At 34.1% G+C, this 18067-nt stretch overlaps 1 protein-coding gene across 1 annotated transcript in view; it reads right to left on the bottom strand.

Annotated features, from left to right (window-relative positions):
* Positions 1-18067, bottom strand: part of LOC126892850 (replication factor C subunit 5-like) — a 113919-nt gene that overhangs the window by 86475 nt on the left and 9377 nt on the right. Inside the window, exon 3 of the mRNA XM_050662653.1 lies at positions 12393-12520. Within this exon, the coding sequence (XP_050518610.1) occupies positions 12393-12520 (128 nt within the window). The remainder of the gene's footprint in view (positions 1-12392; positions 12521-18067) is intronic.

The raw sequence follows: 18067 nt of genomic DNA, 5'->3' as shown, positions 1-18067 counted from the left end.
ACCGTTCCAGCCAATTTAAAACAGAAAAAGAAATGGTCTGTTGCAGCTAGAACTTAAAATAACTAAGTTAAAGAACTAACTTAATAAAATAAACATTATAGAAGTTTTCCAGAGACTTTCGGCCCTTGGTAATAATGTAATTGTTCTTTCTGCATTTACATTTTTCAAAAATACTTATTAGTTTTCTCAGGATTCGAAAAAAATGAATGAATTTAAATAGCATTGGACCAAGATTTTGCACCTAGCCCCTTAAAGAGTAAATGAAAAAGTTTAGGGACCTCAAATTTGTATTTTAAACTGGGATATTCCTAAAAACGGGATTCTAATAATACATACAGTAAAAGTAAACCTTGAAATAACTACATGTGGATGTGTAGGTATGACTTTATATTATATTAAAATCATTAATAATTTAGTGAAAAGATTGGTTAAAATGAAAATGTATAATACCCAAGTTCAAAAATATTTTTTACCTTGGAACAGTTGTCAACTCGAAATACGAAACAACCGAAATAAGATCTAGAGTTAAAAGGACATAGCAACATTTAACAACATGCATGAGAAATATTTTCACCCATTGCGACATAATATCTCTCCCACTAAAAATGCGGCTGCTAAAATGTTATTATTTCCGGTCTTACTATATGGCGTAGAGGCCTGGACAATAATGGAAACATTAATGAAAAAGCTAGAGGCATTCGAGATGTGGGTGTACCCACGTATCCTCAAAATATCCTGGGCGACCCACACCAACGTACAGGTATTGCGTCGAATGGGAAAACAAAAAGAAATCTCTTTTACAATTAAGAAACGAAATCTTAAATATTTCGGTCATATCATGAGGCATGATAAATATAGTATACTCCAACTGATAACGCAAGGTAAAATAGAGAGCAAACTCGGACCCGGAAGAAAAGACACTCATGACTTAAAAACTTACGCCAATGATTTGGACAAAAATCGATCGAGTTATTCAGAAACGCCTCAAATGAAATTAAAATTGCCATGATGATAGCCAACGTCCACAACGGACAAGGCACATGAAGAAGAATAAAAATATTTTTAATACACCTAACCAAGGTAAAGTAATAACCAGCCAATGTATGTATACAATATGCATGCGTACAATGCATGCATACAACTTTCTCTATTTTTTTTGTGGAGTATTAAGCATTTATTTTTTTAGCTTAAAGAAGACATGGAAAATTATATGGAATATACACTCAGTAAAGATGTGGTATATTTATTTTTTTACAAGATGCCAATAAATCATACACCATTGTTACATCTACACTACAGTCGGTAGTTTATACGAATCGGCTTTCTGAAAACCTTCTTCCATTTTATTTGTTTATTTTTGTAAAACCCAAAATATGTCCTTACAAACAGTCTATCCACTTTAAACTAAACAAATTATTATTATTATTATTATTATTATTACATAACAAGTAAGGGCAGAGGAGCAAGCTCCTATTATGCCCAAAAACAAAGAAAAATAACAATGTAAAATAACTACTGACAGTTACATAAAATAAGAGATATTAGTAAAATATCCATAGAAAATTTAACATCGTGCAATTTTTATGTATGAAATATTGTCGTATCCAGTCTGTTTTTAAACGTATTCACTGTAGTTGCTGATATGGTGTCTCGATCTAAATTATTCCAAACATTAAATATCCTGTTAGGCAAGAAGTTTACTCTGGACCGTGCTATTGCCTGCTCCTTCTTTAATTTGTATTGGTGGCCTCTTAATCTATCATCTCGGTTTATGGTAAACATGGTATTTAGGTTTCCAAAGTTGTATTTCAGAATTCGGAAGCACAAAATTAGATCACCTCGAAGACGTCGACGCTCGAAAGTCGTTAGATGAGCCATGGTGAGTCTATCTTCATAACAAGGTCTTACGCGGCCGAATGCGAGTCTTGTAGCTTTACGCTGCACATTTTCGATTAATACCTTGTCACGAGCGAGATCAGGATTCCAAACCGGTCCTGCAAACTCAAGAGTAGGTCTGACGTATATTGAATAAAGTCTGCACATGGAATTTAAAGAAATACGTGTAAAACACTTACGTATCAGAAATAGTTTCGAGTTTGCACGTTTACACACCGACACAATATGCTCCGACCAATTTAAGTCACTGTTAATTATCACTCCGAGGTCGTTGTGGGAGGTTACCGAGCTTAAGGGATGTCCATTTATAAAGTACGGTAGTGACGGGTTGTTCTTGCCAATGTGTAGTACAACGCATTTCTCAATGTTAAGAGGAAGTAACCATTCCAAAGACCACTTCAATATTTTATCGAGATCATGTTGAAGAACATGTTGGTTAACAATAGGATTAACGTACAACTTGGTATCATCAGCGTAAATGGAAACCTTACTAGATATAATGAGTGGAAGATCGCTTGTATAGACACAGAAGAGAAGTGGTCCAAGTACCGATTCTTGTGGAACTCCGCTCTTGACAGGTTTATCTGATGAATATGCTTCCCCAACACGAACTCGGAAATACCTATCAGATAGGAAATTCTGAATCCAAAGGTTTAACTTTCCGCGGATACCAAAGTGATCCAATTTAGCTAGTAGTCGACGCTTGGGAACACGGTCGAACACAATGGAGTAAATTCGTGATTGCTGAACGACCTTTAATAAAACCATGTTGTTGGTGAGGAATCACATTTTCGTGAAGGAGAAACTCAGACATAGCTTCAGAAATAATGGCTTCCATGATCTTGCTGACAATAGGTACTAGGCTGATTGGGCGATAATTATTGCAATCAAGTTTATTGCCTTTCTTAAAAATAGGAGTAACCGAAGCCAATTTCCACGATGAAGGGAGATAACCCTGATTAAAGGAAGTATTCATCATAAGGGATAGAGGGATTGCTAGAGAATCTGCGCATTGTTTTAGGAAAAAGGAGGTTAGTCCGTCCAAACCAGGCGATGAATTGTTGCGTAGTTTCCGTAAATGTTGTTTAATTACCTCCGGTGTGAAAGAGATGTCATTAAGAGTTGCATGCAAACGTGGACACATTATTTGAGGAACGGCATCATTAGGTTCATCTGTAAAAACCTGAGTGAAAAACAGCGATAAAGCATCACAGGATTCTTTATTCGAAGAACATAAAGACCCGTCGGCTTTTTGAAGCAATGGTATGGAGACTTTAGATGATAAAGATGTGCGAATGTACCGGAAAATTTTCTTACTATTATCAGTTGCAATGATAGATTCTTCAAAATCTTTCCTTAGGTTTAGCAAAGATTGTTTTACTCTATTGGAAAATCTACGGTGAACAAGAAAATCATCAAGGGAACCTGTGCGTTTATAAGATTGCCAAAGCTTCCGTTTATGTCGAATTAAGCGTGTAGCGGCAAGGTTGATCCAAGGTTTTAATTGATTTCTAAACAGCTGACGTTCAGTTGTATGAACTGAAATAGTTCTAGTTGTAGTGTCAAGAAAAGTGTCCCACATTGACGAGGGATCGATTAAGTTATGAAAAAGGTTATTCCAATTAAGTTGATGTAAAGCGGAATTAACTTTAAAGAAATCTGTAACTGTTATAGTCTTTGTATACATTTTGTTAAGACTTTTCGATAAGTTAAACTGAATGTGGAAAGTTATCACTGCATGATCGGATTTTCCAATTGGAGAAGATATGTCTATCGTTGAAATTAATTGTTCTTCGTTTGTAATTACCAGGTCGACCGTTGATGGTTGATTATTAAGTCTAAATCTAGTAGGTTTGGTGATAAGTTGCGACAGGTTGGAATTTATAATAAAATTTTTAAATAAATTATGAGAGCTAACACCGTCAGATAACGAAATAGCTGGCCATGAGATATCGGGAAAGTTAAAGTCACCTACCATAACAAGATTGTCAAGAAGTGATATTTCCTCAAGTAATTCAATAAAAAGATTATCAGTTCCTGGTTGGGTATCAGGGGGACGATACAAGCAAATTAGATTCATGGTAAATGAATTTCTGGTGATAGTCAGGTGAAGAATATCTAATCCGGCAGTCTGAATATCTTTAGCACAAATAGAAAAGTTATTAGTAATTAACTCCGAAAGATAAATACAGACCCCACCTCCTACGCGATTTTGTCGGTCTTTACGATAAATAGTGTAACTAGGTATGGCAATTAAAGAGTCAGGAATATTATTATTCAACCAACTTTCAGCTATACAGATAATATGAGGTGTTATTAATTGAATATTACATACAAATTCAGTAAATTTAGCATTAAGTGAAGCAATGTTTGTATAAAGAAGTAGCCAATCGTTGAACATAGAGGAGTTTGGGTCAATGGCGAAATGTAGTAATTTTAGGAATGCCTTGGATGTACTTAATTGTCAAGTCCCGTTCACCATTGTTTTTTCTAGTTTCCAGTTCGCTTCGAAGGTCTTTCAGACGTTGTTGTTGAATTGGAGTTTGGTCGTCAATTATGGAGAAGGATTCAGTGTCTTTATCTTCTAGAAGCTTGGATTTGTTGCGTAGAATTTGTTTAGCAAAATAGTCGGAAGACATAACTTTTAACATATCCTTTTAACATACGAGGGAAACGTTGATTAGGTTTGCCAACCCTGTAAAAACTCAGCGGAGTTTCTTGACACCCAACAGAACTCAATACCGATGTAATAACATTATTGTCATGATCTTTTTTAGCCTGAGATGTAGAACCCACTTCGGGGACGCCTCTGATTAACACATTTTTGGCTCTTGTAATACGATCAACAGCTTCGTTAGCTATATTATCCGCAAATTCTACTGATTTAAGAGAGTCAATCTGCTTCAATTTTTCATTTAATTCGGCCAGTTTATTATCAAATGCATCCATTTTACTGTTAATATCTAATTTGAGATCAGATAAAAGATCCTTAATTTGAGAAATGTTAGCAACGTTTGTGTTACAAGAGTTGCACAGAATACAAATACCACGAACTTTCTGTCTGGTTACCCGATCGTCAAGTGAAACCTCTGTGCAGCCCATGTGAATTTGTCGTTTACATCCATCGCACTGAAGTTTTCGATCGTTGGCAGGTATCGGTTTTAAACAATTCCCACAATTAGGTGACGTGGGCATTGTAAAGTTTTTACTGTGAATATGCTGATACGGTTTACGAATATGATAAAATGTACTCACAAAAACTGTTCCAAAAGGCACTTTAGATTGCAAATTTTACACTAACTAATTAGCACTTTTTGTAGAGTTTATTGCACTTAATAGGATAGTTTATGTCTAATGAATTAATAATTAGTATATTATACAAAATCAAACGATTTGTTCGGAGCTACGAAATACGTGGCGATTGACTTGCCAGTGAAAATTCACTATAAAACTCCACTTTAACCCTGATAAAACAAGAAGAGAACAAAATAAAATGACCTGAAACGTCAAACAGGTAAACAGTAACACTATGAGAATGGCGCGCGCTTGGGGTATGCAACTAGTGACGTCAGGCCAATAGAGAAACGTTCTTGAAATTTAAAATAATACTAGATTTCTAATAAAGATTTTTTATAGAAAGGCTTTTTCAATTTTGTTGAAATTTTGGACAATTATTCCTAGGGTGTTTCTTAATCGTTTTACATGTTTGAAATGACTTTTTAATTTTTTGTGAACATCCCTATTGTTTGTCACTCGTTGCCACTCGTTCGTCTTCCAACTGCTGTTGGTAAAAATGACCCGAGTCAAAGGGATCACGATTATTCGCACACTTTCTTGCGAAGTACATACTTGTCTATACTTGCAGATGCGGTCAAACGAAATGTATAAATAATTGGCATTTACTGCGACTATTCATTTAGACCAGTGCATTTAGCACTAAAAACACTGGAATAAATCGATTTTTAAATATACCACCTACAGACTTGCTAGTTTTGCATTGTGTTCAGGATGATGTCAGGCAAAAAGTCTACAATAGAAAAGTGGGTGGAAATGTCTAATTAATAATTGCTTTTTAAAGTTCTTAACATGCATTAAAAAGTGCATAAACATGTCAAGTAGGCATATTAAGGGCCAAGTTTTGTTACTCGCGGGGTTTTTGAGGTCGCAGAACGTGGCTACGCTATCAGAACCTACCTCTGGTGCCAGGGTCACTGCTAAGGGTCACTGCTAGGGCATGTCATCTGGAGGTTCGAGGGTTAACGGCCCTAAATTGATGCAATCAGTTTACTTGGAGGTTTGTGGAGTCGCTGAGTACGAATATGCCATCAGAACCGATCCCCGTAGCCCCTATTGCCCAGTGTCACTACTGTATGCTTTTATCATGAGCATTTTTCAGTGCGTCACAGTTTTTCGATTTCTTTCTAACGCATTACATTGTATGTGACAGAAAAAAAGGCACGTCGGTGATTACTTTGGTAATTATTCTAGTTCGGTGATTATTCTAGTTGTCGATAGATGGCGCTATAATAGAAAAAAATTTATTTACTAATTATATAATATATCTACGAATATAATCTGTACAATTTATAAGACTATACAAATCAAAGAAAATACCATTTTATAAATGCAATAAAGACAATTGATTTGTTTTTATGCCCAATTGCAAATAAAATTTGACAACTGTCAGATTTAACTAAAATGTCATGCTAGAATAAATGTTATAAATGTATATTATCACAGACTTATCTTTTTTTCTATCATTTGTGACGCACTGAAAAATCCTCATGAAAAGAACCATATAGCACGTCATTTTCGGAGTTTCGAGGGATTTTGGTACTAAATTAATGTAAACGGAATATACGGGGGTTTGGGTGCTGCTGAACACGAATACTCCATCAGAACCGACCCCCGGAGCACCTTGTGCCCGTGGTCACTTCTAAGGCACGTCATCTTCTGGGGTTTTTAAGGCTTTCGGCACTGAATGCATGTAAATAGATTAAGTAGGCGGTTTTTGGGGTCGCTGAATACGAATACGCCATCAGAACCGACCACCTGCTAAGGCATGTTATTTTCAGGAGTTTGGAGGGGTTTTTGGGCATCAGGTGCAACGGAGAGTCGGTTTTGATGGCGTATTTTTGCTCAGCTACCCCAAAAACTCCCGAGTAATCTGTTTGAATTTTAGTACCGAAAACCCTCTAAACTCTAGATGACGTGCCTTAGCAGTGAACCTGGACACCAGGTGCCCCGATGGTCAGTTCGGATGGCGTATTCGTCCTCAGGGACCCAAAAACCCCCGAGTAATAAAATCTGGCCCTAATACACTTATTTTGACATGTTTATGCATTTTTGAATGCATATCATGCACTTTAAAATGCAACTATGCATTTCCAGCCATTTTTCTATTGTTGACTTTTTTACTGGTGTCATCTTGAACGCAATGAGAAAAGTTATAACTTTCTACGTGCTGTATTTAAATATCGATTTATTTTTTCCTAAATGTCCTGGTCTATTTATTAGTCATCACACCACTGATTCATTTGTCAAGGTCGTTAAGCCAAATGTTTACGCTCGCGTACTTGTAAATTGTACACGTGGTGTGAGTGCCTTGTTTGTCATTGCAATCGCAAACTCGTATACTTTCCAAGTAGGCGAATAATTCTGTACTTGCGAAGTACACGAATTGTTTGAGGCCGACTTAAGGAGGTAAGTAATATACAGGGTGGGGCATTAGTGTGACAAAGTCCAATTACTCGTTTGACGTGAGAGATACGAAAAAAAGTTATTTAGGTAAAAGTTGGGGCACAGATAGGACCATGGTTTAAAAATAGTTTTAAATATACAGGGCCACCCGTATTGACAGGGTGACACAAATTATGTTTGTTTAAATGGAACAACCTGTATATTTTTACATTTTTGGATTCTACTCGATGTTTTCTTTTGTTAATTTGATGTTTTTTTGTTAATTTCGTAGCAATATTCCCACTCTGCAGAATTGTAGTGATTTGACATCAACATTTCTATTTATGTTCAAACGATTTTTTATATAGTCTACTAGTGTTAAACATAAATAGTATAGCGAATTGTTTTTATTCGAAACTCGGAATGAGTATTTTCTGAGTTTTCTTAAATGGAACACGTATTTTAGTATTGTAACGAAATGATATACTTATTGATGGTACTTTTTTATTTCTTCAGCATTCCCTATACCTAAGTGCTTTAATTTGTGAGTTATCTAAATTCCTATGTAGTTAACGATTGTTGGGCCCTAAACAACATACATAAAAGCATACAATATTCTACCTAGTTAGCTTTGACACTAAATTTGTGCTAAGTAGAGTATAACAAAAATGTGTTATTAGCAATACGAATTTTACAAATTGCAAATTTTGTAAATTTACAATTTACACTAAAAATAGTATAATGCATATAATATAATTTACGCACCAATAATCTAACTACCAATGTATTTGGATATCTCATCCAATATTAATAAATTAAAGATCAGTCTAGATTAATATATATTTTTTTTCGAAAAATTTTTTTTGATTGAATATTTTCATGGCCCCTAATAAAATTTCACGTAATTTTTGTTGCAATTAATGTTTGGCTTAAAGAATCACGAATAATTCAGAAACTAAAGCACTTAGATATAGCGAATGCTTAAGAAATACATAGAAAAGTACTATAAAATATCCTTTCATTGCAATAGTAAAATCCAAGGTGTTCTATTTAAGAAAACTCAGAAAGTACTCATCCCAAGTTTCGACCAATCCTGTATACTAAAATTAAACGTTTCGTTATATTAATAATGTTTAACAATAGTAGACTACAATAAAATCCGTTTGAACATAAATAAAAATATTTATGTCAAATCACTACAATTCTACAGAGTGTGAATATTGTTACCAAATTAACAAAAAACGTAATTATCTTTTAAACTACCTCGTATAATATTACAAAACCTTATATTTTATGAAAGAATGCATCGAGGAGAATCCAAAACTGTAAAAATATACGGGGTGTTCCATTAAAAAAAAACATAAGTTTGTGTCATCCTGACAATACGGGTGGCCCTGTATATTTGAAAATATTTTTAAATTATGGTCCCGTGTATCCCAACTTTTACCTAAATAACTTTTTTCATATCTCTTACGAAAAACGAGTATTAGGACTTTGTCACATCAATGCCACCCTGTACACCTACCATTATACAGTGTAAGTAAAAAAACAAAGATACAGCAAAATAGAAAATTAAAAAAGTCATGGAAGAACATACATATAAAGACAGGTTTAAAAAGGTATAGCGATATATTACGTAGACATAAAAAAAAAACAAGAAATACATAGAAAAGTATAAAAATAAGGCAAAGAACATATATGAGTGTATAGGCATATAAAATACTACAATTAGTATCATTATACAGTGTGAGACAAAAATACAAAAGGGAAAACAAAATAAAAAGGCCCAAAAGCTCATGGAAGAACCCAGAAATTATATATAGTAAAACATACAAAGAAGGCAAAAAAGTTATTTACTTATATGACAATTTACGGAAAAAATCACCTTGAAAAGAAAATATAACAGTTATATCAACAATAGTACATTTTCTCACTGTTTTTGCTGTATATTTTAAAGAACCGATTGGATTGACATGAAATTTGGCAAACGCATATCTAACGTCAAAGAAAAAAATTTTTAACAGTGGCGCACCCAGGGGGTTTTGGGGGTTAAAACCCCTCCCAGGGCATATAAAAAATATAAAGAATAGTAGGAAAATGTAACTTGTCTTTCAGAAACAATACAAAAAAATTTCGGTGCCAAGCGAAGCTAGGACAAATAATCCCCGGACAAATAATCCCAGACAAAAAATCTTCACAAATTATTTCTAGACAAAAAATCCCCAGACAAATAATCCCCGGCAAATAATTCCAGACAAAAAATCTCCACAAATTATCCCTGGACAAAAAATCCCCCGACAAGAAATCACCGGTCAAATAATCCTCGGACAGTTAATCCCCATAAATTTTTTTTTGGACAAAATATCCCTACAAAAAATACCCGGACAAAAACTCCCCAAGAAATATTTGCTGCCGAATAGTTCTCTAAAAATTTTCCCGTGAATGCAATCGACTCAAATGTTTTTCAGCCTCAGTGCGTGAGAGCTATAGCAATAGCCAAGAAACCGCTTTTCGGCACGAAAATAATGATTAGCAATTAAGATTAAGCATGACTTGTAATTTCGATTACCTAATTTCGAATTTCAATTCCATGCCGAAAACTTCAAATTTTACATGAGAAACGAGTGTGAGTTTTTTCAAAAATTGTGGAAGATATGGGGAATGCGCTAAGGCTGTGGGAACCATGTTGTAATTATTCGCTTAAATCTTTTACTAACTCTGCTTTGAATAACTATGTTCCAAACATTGCCTATTCGTGATAAGAACTGCTGGTCCTGAAAACGATAATCTTGATTGTAATGCAAAAAACCTGTTACTTTTTGTAAATGTATTGTCAAAAATATTTAGTTATTATCATCATCAATGGCGTTATAACTCTTCGAGTGTCCTTGCGAGTGGTTTACTTCCATGTGTCGGTTCCGTGCCACTATTTCCCATTGTCTCACTCCCATTTTCTCCAGATCTTCTCTGACAGCATCTTTCCACCTTTTTCTAGGCCGCCCTACAGACTTTCTCCCATCTGGCATCTCCCCAGCAGCTATTTCTGGTTTGATTTTTGGATAAATTTTTCGCATGGCATATTCTAAGGCTAGCTTAAACAACAATGGGAATAACGGATCTCCCTGTCTCAGTCCAGAATTTACGCAGAAAGCATTTGATATTTCCCCACCTCTTCTAACTTGTGCAAAGAAGTTACTTACACACATTTGCGTTACCGCAGTTCGACCATTGTATTTCATAGTGTAGGATGATTAATTGAATCATAAGCCTGTTTGAAATCTATAAAGATCTGATGCACGTCTTGATTATACTCCCAATCCTTTCAAGCATTTGTCTAATAGGTAGTAAATATTTGATCAAAAATCGATCTTCCGGGCCTGAAATCACACTGATAGTCACCAACTATTTCTTCGTAATAATCTTTTTAGTAATACATAACGAAAAATATTTAGTCCTCAGTTTCAATTCACTGCAAGCAACATTTTAGAAACCTGCTTCAAAAGCTTTCAAAAGCTATGTCAAAAACCTGTGTTCTGCATTTTCATAACAAAGCTAAACATTCTTAATAGCGCAAACATTTTTCATGGATGCACACAGATAATAGACAATGTTTTGAACTTAGTTATCCAAGGCAGAGTGAGAAAAATATTTAAGCGAATAATTTCAACATGATTCCCACAGCCTTAGCTCGTTCTCCATATCTTCCACGATTTTGGAAAAAACTCACTCGTTTGCCATGTAAAATTTGAAGTTTTCGGCATGTAAGTGGAATTCGAAATTTGGTTATCGAAATTACAATAATTCATGCTTAATCGTAATTACTAATCATTATTGTCGTGCCGAAAAGCGGTTTCATGGTCATTGCTACAACTCTTATGCACTGATGCTGAAAAACATTTGAGTCGATTGCGTTCACGGGAAAACTTTTAGAGAACTATTCGGTAGCAAATATTTCATGGGGATTCTTTGTGGTGATTATTTGTCCGGGATTTTTTGTGGGGATTTTTTGCCCGGGGATTATTTGTCTGGAGAATATTTGTCCAGGGATAATTTGTGAGGATTTTTGGTCAGGGATTACTTGTCCGAACCCAGTCCAAGCCAACCCCCCCTAGAGTAAAATTCTGGGTGCGTCACTGAATTTTAAGCAACTTTTGTTTTATACAGCTTTTTCATTAATTCAATACTTTTCGAGTTTTTGCGAGTGAATGTTTAGTTTTCAACAAAATAACGACGTTTTTAGAAGGTTTTTCGCAGATAACTCAAAAAGTAAAGTAAACTTTTTAAAGTGTTTAAAAAAGCCTTAAGTATTTCTGGTTTTATAAACAAAGTTTCTAGCATCAAATATAAGCAAATTACACTCAAAATAAAGTTGGAACCTTTTGTTCTCGCAAAAAAAATCGGGAAAGTCACCCTCTAATTAGAAACTTAAATGAAATTAATCTTTACCGCTTCACAAGTTGCTTTACTTATGTTGTGTTTATATGATCTGTAAGTTCCATCGATTCAAAGTGGTTATTTTTAAAAAAATTTGACCCAAAATAACCGGAAAAGTTTTGACTTAATGAAAAAACTCTATAGAACAGAAGTTGCTTAAAATTAGTCAGTTTATTTTGGACGTATATTTTTTTACCCCGAGAAGGGGTAGTATTCACCCCCAAGGCAAAAGCACACTTCGGCACAATATCACTTTTTATAACTGACATGTTAGCTATGGGTATGCCAAATTTCATGTGAATACAAGCGGTTCTTTAAAATTTATAGGTTTTGCAATATTTTACCATTAGCGAACATACTACGAGACACATTCTTATACTTACCATCGACGAAAACTGGGCGGGAGTATATAATTGTTTCGCACATGCCAAAATTGTACTTGTTTTTCCTGTACCAGGGGGTCCATAAAACAGCAAGTGGGGTACCTGATCATCTCGAATAAATTTACTGACTGAAAGAAATATACGCCTTGTAAATATTCAATAATAAATTTTTTTTTTAATTTTGAAACTAGATGTATTTTTTAGTGTCGCGTAGATTTTTTGTAAAGTTAGAATGAAGGAAACATTTATTTTAAATTTTTTTAAAGACTCTTACAAAAAAACCCAAAAGTTTAGATTTTATTTTTTATTTTACTTGTTTTTGTACAGTTTTTAATAAAACTCTACGCGGCACTTAATATTATCTATCTACAACTACTGTAAAAATTTGGACCTTTTATCGTCTAAGGATCCAGAGATATTTGACATCAAAAGTTAAAAAACCTAGTATTCGGGAAATCGCAAAAACATAAAACACTCTCAATAGGCTATAAAGAAAGCTACCGGTACCAGTGGCGTAACCGGAAGGGTTGTGGGGGTTATAACCCCCATTGGGATGTACTTTGAGCTTAATCCATACCCCCCAGAGACCCTCCAGTAGTTGTAACCCCCTCCCCCCTTATGATCATCCTGGTTACGCAGTTGACCGGTACACAGTAAGTTGAGTGCGGATGTTCAATTAACAAATAATTTTGTAACCATGGATATTTTTTACTATAATGATATATTGTTGGAAAGAGAAGATTTCAGACAATAATTTTCAATCATTACCCAAAAAAAGCTAAAAAATTCAATTTTCGGACTTTGGCTGCCCTTAATTAAGTAAAACAATTTACCTTTGTAAAATATTTACTTAATAGCAATGAATATAGACATATAGAACTCATACATTTAGGCTATTGATTATGTACTTTAGAAAGGAACTAAAAGGGGTTTTATTGTTTCATATGGTCAATGGACCTCTAAATATGAAAAAACCAGAGTGCTACCATTTAAAGGGGTGCGTTTTTGAGAAAGGGGTAAATTGACACCTATGCACCCTAGTGCATAGGGGTTATACATCATTTTTGGTGACGAATTTAATCCTATCTCCTTTTTTGTATATGGGTATTATTAGCTTTGTTTTCTTTACCTTATTCTCAAATATTTTTGTCATTTATTTGTGTCTCAGCTTATACTTTTTTATTGTCTCTTTTTTAATTGTTTTTTTCTTTTCTGTACTCATTTTTTCTTTTTTTTTTATTTCTTCTCATACCATCTAAGAGTCACTGCCATTTTGAGTCTTCTGTGTACTTTTGTTCTAAAGATTAACTTAACCCATACTGTTGTTAATGTCATACTTACTGGCGAAAGCACATATTTTTCTGCTCTGTTAATGATGTACAATTTAAGTGATATTTATTAGTGTTTAATGTGTTGTTTTGTATCAAAAAATCCGTAACAGTTCAGACCCTATTAATCTGTAAGTTATCTTTCATTTTTATTAGTGAATGTTCCAGAAATTGCATTTATTTGCAATTAGAAGCACATATTCTCCTAATTGAGTTCAACAAAAACTTAAGTACTCTTTATAAAAAGTTATCAGTACTTCTACAAATAATATATTTTGAAGATAGGCCAGTGCTTGATCTAAATTTTTAAATATGTCATGCACAAAATGTTTGTTCGATGTCAAGGGTGTAACGTGGTAGTTCTTTTAGGACGACAGACTCAGTAAAACACAAGTTAAAAATAAAGTAAATATATTAAATATAATTATATACAGTTTAAAACAAATAAAATTAAAATATAATTCCGTCTTCTGCAAAGGAAAAACAATATTAAACTTTCTTACAGTGATCCGATCATAATAGCAACATTAAAATAATACGATAAACAGTTTATTTACATACAATAACAAGCTCTCTACGTTAAATCAACATAGCCCTATACTCCGATCCGGAGATCATTCCTCGCTACTACCGCACACTGCGATAACGGTCATGGCAAGACTCCACGTCACTACTGTTGCGTCCGCCTAGGCATAGTTCCACCTCAATATACGGTGCATCTATTGCCAAGCCAGCTAATGCTCGTTCAATACGCGAGCAGCAGCTGTTGAGTCATGGTTAGTTCAACACGCTAGCCACGACTCATCTTCTCATTCTCCTGGTTCGCCTTAAATATGCTCTCGCTGCCACTACTCCTTCGATTTCCCCCAGCGGTGCTATGAAGAAGGAATGCGCAAACACTGACACTCCTTCGGTCGTCTATGGTATTGCAGCTCATCGCTTGCCGAGGTATCATATCGTTACAAGGGTGGTGAATATTGGGCTTGTGATGGTTGCAGTCAAAATATTCATCATCAATGTGCCAATCTGATAGCATCAGAAATCAGGGTGTTGGAGTTGAAGGGTAGAAGAGTCCTTAAACTTTTTTGCTAATCCTGTGAGGATGGAATTAAAATGATTCCTATGATGAAGAAACAAATAAGTTCTCTTGAACAAAAGGTGGAACAACTTATTGATAAACTTAGCTCACTAGAGCTGCCTAGAGATAATAAAGCCACAGATCTTGATACCATCATCCAGGAAGTTGAAGAACGTAAATTTCGTGAAAATAATATTATTATTTATAACCTCCATGAAACCAACTCTAGCACAGCACCAGCAAGAATTGAAGAAGATACGAATAAAGTTAAACAAACTTTAAGCGTGATTAACCCCAACATTCAAGTTAAAAAAGTCATTAGACTTGGTAATATCAAGAATAATATGTCACGTCCGCTTAAAGTAGTCTTTGAAAATAAGAATGTAGCACTGTCAATTTTAAAAAATAAAAATGAACTTGCTGCATCCAATATTAAGATTAGCTCCGATTCCACCTATCTACAGAGAAAGTACCTAAGTGAGCTTCATACTAATTTGGCGGATAGGGTTTCAAAAGGTGAAGAAAATCTTACCATTAGGTACATTCGTGGCGTACCAAAAATAGTAATCCAGAAAAAAAACTGAATTCCAGGGGTACCTCCCACATTGTGTCTGATGAACTAACAGTATATTATCAGAATGTTAGAGGAATTAGAACCAAGCTTAGTGCTCTTGAAGAAAGTGCTGCTACAACTGACTATGATGTGCTCATATTTACTGAGTCGTTGTTGTGTGATGGTATCAGTAATGACGAATTGGGACCTTTAAGTTTTTAATATATATCGAAAGGACCGCTCTACATTAACTAGTGATAAAGTAATTGGAGGGGGTGTCCTTATTGCAGTTAAAAAATGTTACTCATCGAGGTCTATTCTGTTACCACATGTTCACTTGGAGGAGCTGTTTGTTGAAGTTTGCACTCTGAATGAATGTTATATATTTGGTACAGTTTATCTTTCTCCTAATTCAGCCTTAATATCCTATGAGAATCATTGTATTAGTATAGAATCTGTCTGTAACAATTTTCCTGAACACAAGTTCATTCTAAAGGCTGTATGACACTATGCATTTTCTTGTATAATTTCTAATATCGTTTCTGATATACATTTTCTTGTATCGTTTCTTGTACGTACATTTGTGCCCTGTATGACACTATGCAAGTTCTTGTATCGAAAATTGTATGAAATTCGGCACGTGATTGGTCGAAATTTTGTTTGTCACCCTGTGTCACGTTGGTATGGTAGTACTGCGTCTACAGCCGATTTTATTGATTTTATAAAATTTATAAACTTTGAAAAACTTATAAATTTAACATTTTAATGTTAAGCAGAATTTTACTTTGAATATAGAATAGAATAGAAATATGCTTTATTGTCACTGAAAATTATATAATTTTATGGACAAAGCTTAACATAGAGTCACGAAAAAGATATAAATAACAATAACAAATACAATTTTATAAAATTAGATAAATCGTCAATAAAAAAATTATAAACAAGTTAAAAAAGTGAAGTAAAAAAACAAAAACCAATATATTGCAAAATTACTATAAATTGCAAAATTGAACATACAACATAATATAATAAAGCACAAACAAAGGAACTAATAAGTTTAAGCTGCTGTATGTGACACCCAAATATAGATAAATACACTTTAGTTACTTGTACATTACTGTGATTTCTTAGTCATTAAGAAACTCTTCTACTGAATAATATGGTCTTTTAACCCGTGTTGAGCTGCCCCCCCCCCCACTTGCAAAAATTAAAAAACAAATAGTCCTGATTTATGAGCTATTTATGAGCTCTCATATTCCGCAAACTAAAAATTTTGAGCTCGTTCCACTGAGCAGGAATTTAATACTTTAGTGGGGGGCTGAGTCAGCCCCCCCCACTTAAAAATAGGAATATTGAATCGGTTTTTGCGGCAGAATTACGAGCTATTTATGAGCTCTTGAAATTATATAGTTTCGATTTTTGAGCTCATCCCCTTCACCCCCAAACAACCCTTTAATTGATTTAACTTAAGAGAAAAATGCTGAGTAAACTTAAAATATATCGTATTGCGGATATAATTCCTATAGCGTATATACTCTAAGAATAAACTATTAAATCACGTGCACTTCGATTATTGAGCTACAACCCCTTCGCAAGAAAACCACCCTATCTTCCCGGCTTAAGAGAAAGTTGTACTTAAAATGCATTCAATTAATTATTTGGCGACTGCATATCATTTAATAATTTATAAGCTTCCAAGTTACGCGCATCTAAATCAGTAAATTGCAATTTATTTTGTATAGTGCAGTCACTGAAAGTAAAAATCAACGATTACCTTCAATTTCGGTGAACCTTCATCGATTTTCACGAAAATTGGTAAGTGGTTAGAGGATACCTCAAGAAGCAAAGGTGACATAGTACCACCTTGCGCCTTTACCCTGAGGGTGGATACCGCCCCTTCTCGGGGGTGAAAATTATTTTATAAAAATAATTGCACAAATATATAAAGGAACAAATTATAAGCAATATTTATTATATAAAGTTATTAAAATAAGTCAATACTTTGTAAGTTATTAAACATCAAAAATTTTAATTATTCGTGAAAAAATGCATGTTTTGAGGCGGTTTTTCGTAAATCACTGAAAAACTGTAAGTTTTTACAAAAAAGTTAATACATAGTAGTTTAATTCGTATAGCTTATATTCTAAGAATAAATTCTTAAATCACGCGCCTTTCGATTATTGAGCTACAACCCCTTCGCAAGAAAACTGTCCAATATTCCCCGCTTAAGAGAGAGTACTTAAAATAATTTAAATTAATTATTTGGCGAATAGATATAGTTTAATAATTTATGAGCTCGCAAAATATACGCATCTCAATTATTTAATTGCCCTTTTCTTTCTATAGTGCAGTCACTGAAGGTAAAAATCAACTATATCTTCGATTTCGGTAAATCTCCATTCATTTTCACGAAAATTGGTGAGCGGATTTTGATGCCATCAACTTTTTCTGGAGCTTATTTTTGATAGGTATTTCTAAGTACTTTGACAAGTATTTAGTACCTAAGTGTAATAAAATGCATCTCTTTCCCGTTATTTAAGCTTCAATCCTTAGATTTGAACAGTCGCAGAAAAAAATATAAATTTAAATACCAATAACTTACTTTAAATTAACATTAAAGGGTTTTTCAAGTAAGCAATTTATTATATTTTTTATTATTTTCAATTTCAGTGATAAAAACTGTTTTGTAGAAACTTACAGTTTTTGAGTTATTATG

This window comes from Diabrotica virgifera, chromosome 9 (genome assembly GCF_917563875.1).
Source record: "Diabrotica virgifera virgifera chromosome 9, PGI_DIABVI_V3a".
Taxonomy (NCBI): domain Eukaryota; kingdom Metazoa; phylum Arthropoda; class Insecta; order Coleoptera; family Chrysomelidae; genus Diabrotica; species Diabrotica virgifera.
This window is presented reverse-complemented; position numbering and strand designations above follow the sequence as displayed.